Source organism: Suncus etruscus, chromosome 10, assembly GCF_024139225.1.
Source record: "Suncus etruscus isolate mSunEtr1 chromosome 10, mSunEtr1.pri.cur, whole genome shotgun sequence".
Classification (NCBI taxonomy): Eukaryota; Metazoa; Chordata; class Mammalia; order Eulipotyphla; family Soricidae; genus Suncus; species Suncus etruscus.
The window spans coordinates 53,875,298-53,886,849 of record NC_064857.1 but is presented as its reverse complement, the minus strand read 5'-3'; the positions used below and the strand labels follow the sequence as shown (position 1 = coordinate 53,886,849).

Genomic DNA, 11,552 nt, shown 5'->3' with positions numbered 1-11,552 from the left:
ATTTATTTTAATAAGGGCTATTTCAGATGATGCTCTTTGGGGGCCTGAAGTAGAAGGAATTAAACTCAAGACCTTACTAGGATGTGCTTTCTACTTGAGCCATATTTCCAGCCTCTCCGCTGGATATATATTTTTTTGATAAAGCAAGATACTTTTTATTGAAATTTATTTGGAAAGATGTGAGGGGAGAGAATGAAAGAATTATGTGTTTGAGAGAGAAAACAGGCTTTTCCAGAGTGAAAATAAGTGGAAAAGAAACTTCGATACAAGCAAGTGAGATACATGTTCAAGGGAAACATGGGCTTGAAGAGTAAGTCTGATGTATTGATTGTTTTTTTACCTTTATCTGGGAGAGTAAAGAACTCTATATAGAACTTTATATTATAGGATTAATGTCCATATTTTGAAAAGGATTTGGAGACTAGTTCTTAAAAATGGAACGTAAATTTTGTGGTCTGTTTGCCTTTTGTATGTGGGTTAAAGAACAGAAATACATATGCAATAATATACATTTTTTTCTCTTTTCAGGCAATTGTTATCTTAACTGAATTAATAAGGGAAAATTTTAGGAACAGCAAATTAAAACAGTGCCTTCTACCAGCCCTTGGGGAGCTGATCTATCTTGTAGCCACCCAGGTGAGACTGTCTGATTAAGTCTATTGCTGTTTGACATGTTCTGACATATTCTAGCTGACAAATATTAATATCCTATAAAAGTTTTTTGACTTTGCCCCTTGGAGCATGCCTAAGGAATGTAAGGGAAGTTTTACATCTGGGGAAGAGAGATATTCAGGGTCTTTCTGTCTACCTCACCCTGTCTATCCGGCATCTCTTTGCTTTTATAATGTAGGTGATTTTCAGGCTATATATCTATGGGGTAGAGTGGGGAACCACATGGCTCTGCTCAGGGCTTACTCCAGGCTCTTCTTTCAGGGATCACTCTTGGTGGGAATTGGGGACCAAATGGGATGCTTGGGATGGAACCTGGTTTGGCTGCCTGCAACTCTAGCCCCCTACCTGCTGCACTATCTCTTGGCTCCTCAGGCCATGTTTTAAAACTGGTAGACTGAGAGTATTCCCATACTTCCCAGTATTCCTCTGTTGCTGTCATCTTTGACTCCAGGCAAGAAGAGGTCATTAGTTCTCTTAGTATAAAAGCTCCATTTCAGCTGTACTTGTACCTACCCTGTGCAGATACAGCTCTTAACATGGCTATGAGAATTTGCAGCTATAGAGTTTGACATCTCATTTCTGAAGTTTCAATATGGAGTGGTACTGAATTCAATAATTAATGAAGTTTCTTTAGAATATTATTGAATATATACTGGTAAATTATGAATTATTTATTTCATGTGATACTCTGAGAGTTTTAAATAAGTTATAAGTTTATCAGGAAATTCTCATTGTGTGTAAGTTTTGGTTCTAGAACTTGGCTGAATGTTACATAATCTGAAACTATTTACTATGTAAGTTAAGTTTATTTTCTAGACAATGAGCTTTTTTGTTTGTTTGTTTGTTTGTTTTTGGGCCACACCTGGTAATACTCAGGACTTACTGCTGGCTATGTGCTCAGAATTCGCTCCTGGCTTGGGGGACATTATGGGACGCCAGGTATTGAACCAAAGTCTGTCTGAGTCATCCGCGTGCAAGGCAAATGCCCTACCGATGTGCTATTGCTCCAACTTCTAGATAATCATCTTTCTAAGGCAGTTTTCATGATTGTTTAAAACATCAGTATTTAAAAAAAATTTAGTTCCAGGGCCAGATCAATGGCTCAGCAGTAGGGCATTTGCCTTGCATGCGGCTGACCCAGAACAGACCACAGTTCGATCCCCAGGCGTTCCATATGGTCCCCCAAGCCAAGAGCGATTTCTGAGCGCATAGCCAGGAGTAACCCTGAGCGTTACCCAGTGTGGCCCCCTCAAAAAAATTAGTTCCATATTATTGATAGTATAGCAAATTTTTTCTTTTTATAATGTCATGAATGTTTCTTTTTTTTATATGTTAGAATAAATTGTGGAATCAGCTTGTCTAGGCCAATTCTGCTTCTGGTGTTTTTTTTTTTAATATAATTATTATGGGCCCGGAGAGATAGCACAGCGGTGTTTGCCTTGCAAACAGCGATCCAGGACCAAAGGTGGTTGGTTCAAATCCCGGTGTCCCATATGGTCCCCCGTGCCTGCCAGGAGCTATTTCTGAGCAGACAGCCAGGAGTAACCCCTGAGCATCGCCGGGTATGCCCCAAAAACCGAAAAAAAAAATTAATCTAATTATTATTTTGAACATAGTGGCTTACATATTGTTGGCAATAATATTTTAGGTACATATTTACATAAAATCAGGGGGATTCCCATCACCGATTTGTCCTCCCTATACCTCTGTTTTTGTCCTACCTCCCAAATCCTCCTCCCTCACCCCCGGGACTGCTAGAAAATGTGGTCCCTTCTGTACCTAGTTTACTACTTAGTAGTCTTGCACCTGTTTGGTCTTGGTGCCTCCCTTATTTCCCCCTCTAACTGAGAGGCAGGACTAGATAGTTCAAGTTATGTTGTTTCGTTTGAAGAAGAGAAAACTAATAAACTGGGGTAAAAGTCTAATCTGCCGAAAATGGGCGGGATCCTTCTAGAGGCTTTCAAGTAACAGTCCACGTTAGGGGAAGTTGGTAGGGAGGACCACACAGCCTGAGTCCGCAGGGGAGTTGGTTGCCTTTTTTTGCAGGGGACGAGGTGTGGGTTTGACTGGGTGTCCCTTCGCTTGGGTGCTGGTACTGGTTCATTGGGGTAGGAGGTCAGTCTTGATGCCTAATGGATTAAGAACTGAGGGTGAAGAGTTTTAATACAATGGGAGGTCTGGATGGGATTGAAGGGTGAAGGGATAGTTGGATTTCCAAAGGGGGGAAAGGGGAAAGTATATGGAAGGGGTAGGAAGGAAGAAAAGAGAAAATACATTAGAAAGAAAGGGAGAAGAGGAAAGAAAAAAGGAAAAGAGAAGAAAGGTATAGAAAAGAAAAAATAAAAAAGAAAGTAGTGAGAAGAGAGGAGAAAATAGCAAGGGAATGCTAGTTTGCTTGAATGTGTTCTATGAGTAGGGCCTGTACTATAGGGTTGTACGTCACAGTTGCTGCTTCGATGGTCTGACTGGTCATGTGCTTTAAATCCTAAAAGAAGGTATAACCTAGGGATAAAGTGTATGTTATAGAGTTTTCTCGGGACATTCTCGTAGTGCAAGCTGGGTATGGTATCTTGTGTGACTGGGCCCCAAGCTGCCATCTTAGTTTGTCCACCCTTTGTATCAAAGAACGCCTGTGGATAGAAAAGCCCAGAGGTTATTTTAAATATAGTAAGATTAAGGCATTAAAACATAGTGTTATGAGATGTTTCCATTGGAGTCAATGATTTCCCGTGGTGTTCTTTATATATATATATAAGATCCCTAAGGGATTATTATGGGCCTTTGTATTAGAAGGCTGTTTAAATACCTGTTCTCTCAATGCTGCTGTTTCTGCTGTTGCTGGTTTCTTTGTGGTATAATGTGTTGTCAAGAGTTTGTGTTGCTCCTTTTTCTTGTATTTTGGACCCTACTCCCGAGTATATGTTGACTATTACAGTGTTTGGAGTTTCTACCCTGTTAAACTCTGTTATTTGGTTGTTGAGTATTAGTTGTCTATAAGGTGTATGTTCTAGGTGCTTCAGGATAGTGCTATCATTCTGTGTTTATCTTTCATCTTCTTACTTACTTCATTTAACATAATATGTTCTAGGTCCATCCACGTTGCTGCAAAGTCTGTGATTGTATTATTTCTGACTGCCATGTAGTATTTCATTGTGTATAGACCACATCTTAATGATCCATTCATCTGTTGTTGGGCATTGAGGTTGGTTCCAGGACTTGGCTATTATACTGAGTGCTGTGATAAATAGTGGGGTGCAAACATACTTTGGAATGAATGTCCTTCCAACTTGGGGGTAGATACCTAGGAGAGCAATTGCTGGGTCAAATGGCAGCTCAATTTTGAGTTCTTTGAGCACTCTCCAGACTGTTCTCCATAGGTGTAGGACTAGGGGCCATTCCCTCCAGCAGTGGATGAGAGTGCCTTTCATACCACATCCCCACCAAGACAGATTGATCCCATTATTTTTGATATGAGCCATCCTCACTGGTGTAAGGTGGTACCTCATTGTTGTCTTGATTTGAATCTCCCTGATGATGAGTGAAGGTGAGCATGTTTTCATATGTTTGTTGGCCATCCTTCTGTCTTCCTCAGAGAAGTGTTTATTTCATCTCCCCATTTTTTATGGCTTTATTTGGTTTTGGGGGGTTCAGCTTTCTGAGTGCTTTGTATGTTCTAGATATCAGCCCTTTATCTGATATGTCGAGTGAAAAGATTTTTTTCCCATTCTGTTAACTGTCTTTTTGTGGTAAGTAGGGTTTCTTTTGCCATGCAGAAGCTTTTTAGTTTGATGTAGTCCCATTTGTTTATGTTTGATGCTAAAGTTCTTGCCATTGGTGCTCCATCCTTGAAGACCTTTTTGATATATAGGTCTTTGAGTGTTCTGCCTATTTTATTCTCGATAAACTTTATAGTTTCGGGTCTTATTTCAAGGTCTTTGATCCATTTTGAGTTGACTTTTGTATAAGGAGTGAGGTATGGGTCAGTTTTCACTTTCGTACATGTGATTTTCCAGTTGTACCAACACCATTTGTTGAATAGACTTTCTTTGTTCCATTTCAAGTTCTTGCCTCTTCTTATCAAATATTAGTTGGCTGTATATCTGGGGGTTTATGTCTGGGAATTCTTTTCTGACCCACTGGTCTGCGGTCCTGTCTCTGTTCCAGTACCATGCTGTTTGATCACTATGGCTTTATAGTATAGTTTCAAGTTAGGTAAGGAGATGCCACCAAGTTTCCCTGGTATAGTTCTTTCACTTCCCTTGTAAGGTTAATTCCTAGGTACCTGATATTTTTTGATACTATTTTAAATGTAATTGTATTTTTGATCTCTCTCTCCTCGACTTCATTGTTTGTATATAGAAACGTTACTGTCTTTTGTGTATTGACTTTGTATCCAGCCACTTTACTGTATTGGTTATTTGTTTCTAGGAGTTTTACTGTGGACTCTTTAGGGTTTTCAATGTATATCATCATATCGTCTGCAAATAGAGATAGTTTGAGTTCCTCTTTGTCAATTTGGATTCCTTTGATTCCCTTCTCTTGTCAGATTGCTATTGCTAGGACTTCTAAGGTTATATTGAATAAGAGTGGAGAGAGTGGACAGCCTTGCCTAGTTCCTGACCTTAGTGGGAATGCTTCTAGTTTCTCGCCATTAAGTATAATGTTGGCTGTAGGCTTTTCATAGATAGTTGTAACTGTCTTGAGGAAGGTTCCTTCTAACCCTATTTTGCTAGTGTCTTTAACATGAAAGGGTTTTGGATTTTGTTGAAAGCCTTTTCTGCATCAATTGATATGATCATGTGGTTTTTGTCTTTCTTGTTGTTGATGTGATGTATAATGTTGATTGATTTGCGTATGTTGAACCAACCTTGCATTCCTGGTATAAAACCCACTTGGTCATGATGTATGATCTGTTTGATGAAGTGCTGGATTTGGTTTGCTAAGATTTTGTTGAGTATCTTTGCAGCTATGTTCATTAGTGAGATTGGTCTATAGTTTTTTTTCTTGGTGGTGTCTTTGCCATCTTTGGGGATGAGTGTGATATTAGCCTCATAAAAGGAGTTGGGGAGGATTCCTGTTTTTTCTATGGTATGGAAGAGCCTATGGAAAAGTGGTAGTAAGTCTTCTCGGAATGTCTGATAGAATTCAAAATGCATCTGGGCCTGGACTTTTGTTCTTAGGGAGTTTCTTAATTACATCTTCAATTTCCTCTGAGGTGATTGGTCTGTTTAGGCTTTCTAGTTCTTCCTTTTCCAATCTCGGAAGATGGTATTTTTCCAAGAATCTGTCGATTTCCTCTGAGGTGCTTGGTCTGTTTAGGCTTTCTATTTCTTCCTTTTCCAATCTCGCAAGATGGTATTTTTCCAAGAATTTGTCGATTTCTACTGGGTTTTCTAGCCTAGCTGAGTATAGGTGTTCATAATATGATCTCATGATATGTTGTATTTCTTGGGGTTCTGTTGTAATCTCTCCCCTTTCATTTATGATCCTACTGATTTGCGTGTTTTCCCTCTTTTTTTTTTGGTGAGTTTTGCCAGTGGTTTGTCTATCTTGTTTATTTTTTCGAAAAACCAACTCCTGGTCTCATTGATTTTTTTTTTTGTATTGTTTTCTTAGTTACTATGTTGTTTATTTCTGCTCTGGGAAAGTTCTCTACTATAGCTCTGACTACTTGTTCTTCCCCTTTCCCTATTTCCTCTCCTTCTGGTATACCCACAATTCTTAGATTGTTTCTTTTGTCCTTTTTCATTATATACTGGACTTTTCCTTCCAGTGCTTTTCCTTTTATTTGTTGGTTTCTTGGTCATTTTTTGTTTGCAGTTTTCCTTTGAGTTCTTCAATGTGCTTCTCCAACTCTGTGTTTCTGCTCATAAGGCTTGTTACTTTGTCTTTTAATTCCTTCAATTCTTTTTGTATGGAATCTCTCATGTTCTTTAACATTTCTTCTTTAATTTGGCTGATTTGTTCATCCATAGATTTTTTATACTCGGTAGCTAGCGTTTCTTTCATTTCTTTTATCAATTCTTGCATTTCCTTCTTCATTGCTGCTTTTAGGTCTCCTTCCCATGGATCTGTGCGTTTTGGTGGACTTGAAAACTTGCTAGGGTTTATCTCCGTATCTCCAGATATTAGGGTTCTCCTTGATTTACCCATATTTCTTTGCATTTATTGGTGTGGTTTGGAGTGCTGTGCCTTCTGAATTCAGCCTGCTTTGGTCTCCTGTGGCGTGGGGATGGGTCCCCTCTCTGAGCGTGGTTCTGAGCGTGGGCTCGCTGAGGTTTGGCTCCTCCTGTGCTCTTTATGTGGCCTGATTCGTTGCTTTTCCCTTTTGTTGTCAGCTAGTGCAGGTCCTCTCCTGGGCACAATGGTGGAGGGCGCTGTTGAGCCTAGCTTCTTTGTCCCCCCCTCCCCTATCTGGAGGTCAGCCCTCCTTCAGTGGGTCTGGTCAATTTCCTTCTCCTTGTTCCTGCCAGCCGGTGCAGTTCTGCTCCTGGCCACAATGGTTGAGAGCGCTATTGAGCCTAGCTTTCTATCCTCCCTCCCCTTTCTGGAAGTCAATGGAGCTCCGCCCCCTCCTAGCCTCAGCAAAAGAAATTCCCTTAGTCAAACCCACCCAGTAACTGCCCTCAGCCCTTGGGGAGTCTCAGGTCCACTCCGGGGCTCAGGGGGGTAGGCTGCTCTAGGTTAGCCAATGGTCCAGGTGGCAGGCCCAAGCTCACCCAGTCTATTGGTCCTAGCCCATCCCAGCGGCGCAGAGTAGGTCAGGTGCAGGGTTCTCCTCACCCGGTCTGCACTCAGCTCAGGCTCAGGGGCACGGGGTGCAGCGTCGAGAAGCCTGTCTCAGGCTCCCACGTGGAGAGTTGGAGGTGCCGGGGAAAGCACTCACCTGTGTGCTCTCTGCTCGGGCTTGGGGTCCCTAGGAGGGGGCGGGGTGGGGCAGCAAGAAGCCTATCTCAGGCTCCCACGTGGAGAGTGTGGAGGTGCCGGGGAAAGCATTCATCTGTGTGCTCTCCGCTCAGGCCTGGGGTCCCTCTGCTTCTGGTGTTTTTTTTTTGTTTTTTTTTGTTTTTTTTTTGTTTTTTTTTATGGTAGAAAGATTTATTTCTTTTTTTTTTAATTTTTTCTCTTTATTTGAATATCTTGATTACATAAATGATTGTGATAAGGTTTCAGTCATATAAAGAACACCCCTCTTCACCAGTGCAACATTCCGCCACCAATGTCCCAAATCTCCCTCCATCCCACCCCACTCCCACCTGTACTCCAGACAGGCTTTCCAGTTCCCTCATTCATTCACTTGATTATGGTAGTTCTCAGTGTACTTATTTCTATAGCTGTGCTCACCACTCTTTGTGGTGAGCTTCATGGAGTGAGCTGGTGTTCCAGCCCTCCTCTCATTGTCTCTGAGAATTGTTACAAAAATGACTTTTATTTTTTTTAAAACCCATAGATGAGTGAGACTATTCTGCGTCTCTCTCTCTCCTTCTGACTTATTTCACTGAGCATGATAGATTTCATGTACATCATTGTATAGGAAAATTTCATGACTTCATCTCTCCTGGTGGCTGCATAATATTCCATTGTGTATATGTACCACAGTTTCTTTAGCCATTCGTCTGTTGAAGGGCATCTTGGTTGTTTCCAGAGCCTGGCTATTGTGAATAGTGCTGCAATAAATATAGGTGTGAGGAAGGGGTTTTTGTATTGTATTCTTGTGTTCCTAGGGTATATCCCTAGGAGTGGAATATCTGGGTCGAATGGGAGCTCAATTTCCAGATTTTGAAGGAACCTCCATTATCGCTTTCCATAGAGGCTGTACTAGATGGCATTCCCACAAGCAGTGGATAAGAGTTCCTTTCTCTCCACATCCCTGCCATCACTGATTGTTCTCATTCTTTGTGATGTGTGCCAATCTCTGTGGTGTGAGGTGGTATCTCTTCGTTGTTTTGATTTGCATCTCTCTGATGATTAGTGACGAGGAGCATTTTTTTCATGTGTCTTTTGGCCATTTGTATTTCTTTTTTATCAAAGTGTCTGTTCATTTCTTCTCCACATTTTTTGATGGGATTAGATTTTTTTTTTAAAGTTCTGTCAGTGCCCTGTATATTTTGGATATTAGCCCCTTATCTGAAGGATGTTGGGTGAATAGTTTCTCCCACTCAGTGGGTGACTCTTGTATCCTGGGCACTATTTCTTTTGAGGTGCAGAAGCTTCTCAGTTTAATGTATTCCCATCTGTTAATCTCTGCTTCCACTTGTTTGGAAAGTGCAGTTTCCTCCTTGAAGATACCTTTAGTCTCAATGTCATGGAGTGTTTTACCGACGTGTTGTTCTATATACCTTATGGTATCTGGTCTGATATCAAGGTCTTTAATCCATTCGGATTTTACCTTGGTACATGATGTTAACTGGGGGTCTATGTTCACTTTTTTGCAAGTCGCTAACCAGTTCTGCCAGCACCACTTGTTGAAGAGATTTTCCCTGCTCCACTTAGGATTTCTTGATCCTTTGTCAAAAATTAGGTAATTGTATGCCTGGGGAATGTTCTCTGAGAACTCAAGCCTATTCCACTGATCTGAGGATCTGTCTTTATTCCAGTACCATGCTGTTTTAAACTCTCAGCAAGATGGGAATGGAAGGAACCTTTCTCAATCTAGTTGAAGCCATCTACCACAAACCAATGGCAAATATTATCCTCAGTGGAGAAAAACTAAAAGCCTTTCCTCAAAATTCAGGTACAAGACAAGGCTGTCCGCTCTCACCACTCCTCTTCAACATAGTACTGGAAGTTCTTGCTATAGCGATCAGGCAAGAAAAAGATATCAAGGGAATCCAGATAGGAAAGGAAGAAGTCAAGCTCTCATTGTTTGCAGATGACATGATACTCTATTTAGAAAACCCTAAAGACTCTACCAAAAAGCTTCTAGAAACAATAGATTCATATAACAAGGTGGCAGGCTACAAAATCAACCTACAGAAATCAATGGCCTTTTTATACACCAATAATAATAGGGAAGAGATGGAAGTCAGGAAGGCAATCCCATTCACAATAGTGCCACACAAACTCAAATATCTTGTAGTCAACTTGACCAAAGACGTGAAGGACCTATACAAAGAAAACTATAAAGCCCTGCTCCAAGAAATAAGGGAGGACACACAGAAATGGAAACACTTACCCTGCTCATGGCTTGGCAGGATTAACATCATTAAAATGGCAATACTCCCCAAAGCACTGTACAGATTTAATGCAATCCCTCTAAAGATACCCATGACATTCTTCAAAGAAGTGGATCAAACACTTATGAAGTTCATCTGGAACAATAAACATCCTCGAATAGCTAAAGCACTCCTAGGGAAAAGGAAAATGGGAGACATTATTTTCCCCAATTTTAAACTGTACTACAAAGCAATAGTTTTTCTGGTGTTTTTTTAAAAAAAAGTTGGCAGTTGTTATACAGACCAATTTGGGAAGTACTGATATCTTAATAATTTTGAGTCTTCATTGCAATTTTGAAATTATACTGAATCAGTGTATCAACTAGAAAAGGATTACTTTCAGTATTTGTTCTTTAATGCACAAGATTGGCATTTTCATATATTAAAATATTTTTACTATAGTAATTCAATTATGTTCATAAAGCTTTGCACATTTATCTTTGAGGTTAGCCTTATGTAATTATATATTTTAGAATACAGCACATTCTTGACGTTAGACAACTAGTAGGTAAAGAAAGCTATGCAGGAAAAATCCCTTTGCTCTTTTTGTCTTTCACCTGCCAAGTTCCTCAGTGGTCTTTATTTTTTATTTTTATTTTTTTTTTTTTGTTTTTGGGCCACACCCGGCAGTGTTCAGGGGTTACTCCTGGCTGTCTGCTCAGAAATAGCTCCTGGCAGGCACGGGAGACCATATGGGACACCGGGATTCGAACCAACCACCTTTGGTCCTGGATCGGCTGCTTGCAAGGCAAACGCCTCTGTGCTATCTTTTCGGGCCCCTCAATGGTCTTTATAGTTATTTATATATTTATGAAGTTACTTTTGAGCAAATAAAAATATTGGTTTCTGTTTTTTTTCTGTTTTATTTAATAGTTAGAAGTTTGTTTTTTTAATTTAGTCATTATATATTATTAAAATTTTGTATGGGGGCCGGAAAGATAGCATGGAGGTAAGGCATTTGCCTTGCATGCAGATAGATGATGGTTCGAATCCCGGCATCCCATATGGTCCCTCGAATCTGCCAGGAGCGATTTCTGAGTGTAGAGTCAGGAGGAACCCCTGAGCATTGCTGTGTGTGGCCCAAAAGTTCCCCCCCCCCCACACACAAAAATAGTGTATGGATTTGTCACAGAAATAGTACAGGGTTAAGGTGCTTGCTTTGCACACAGCTGACCCCATTTCAATCCCGGGTACCACCACCTGGTACACCAACCACTGCCAGAAGTGATACCTAAAGGTAGAGTCAGAATTAAGTCTTAAGCACTGTCAGGTGTCACCCTCAAACCAAAAAGAACAACAACAACAAAAAATTATTGGAACTAAAAAATAATATAGTGGCTTTTAACACCTGCCCTGCAAGCATCTAGTCATGAATTCAAATTTCTAGAGACCACACATGCTTAGTTTTATCTTGGAAGCTCTGCTATCTGTGATCCCTGGTACTATAAGTGAATTCTAACCACACCATAGGCAGGAGAGTATGTGATCACCATGCCCAGACTGTAACCACAGCCAGGAAGTGTGGCCCTTGCAAGCTCTGTAGCTATAACTTGCCTCCTATTAAGCATATTTTCTTTGGGGATGGAGAGAGAGTTCAGTGGGTAGGGTGCTTGCTTTACATGTAATGACCCAGATTCAATCTTTGGCACCCAATATGGTCCCCCA

The 11,552-nt window shown here is 40.6% G+C and overlaps 1 protein-coding gene across 1 annotated transcript in view; it reads left to right on the top strand.

Annotated features, from left to right (window-relative positions):
- The window catches only part of ULK4 (unc-51 like kinase 4), a 665,001-nt gene that overhangs the window by 77,756 nt on the left and 575,693 nt on the right, over nucleotides 1-11,552 (top strand). The window contains exon 17 of the mRNA XM_049782607.1: nucleotides 529-636. Within this exon, the coding sequence (XP_049638564.1) occupies nucleotides 529-636 (108 nt within the window). The remainder of the gene's footprint in view (nucleotides 1-528; nucleotides 637-11,552) is intronic.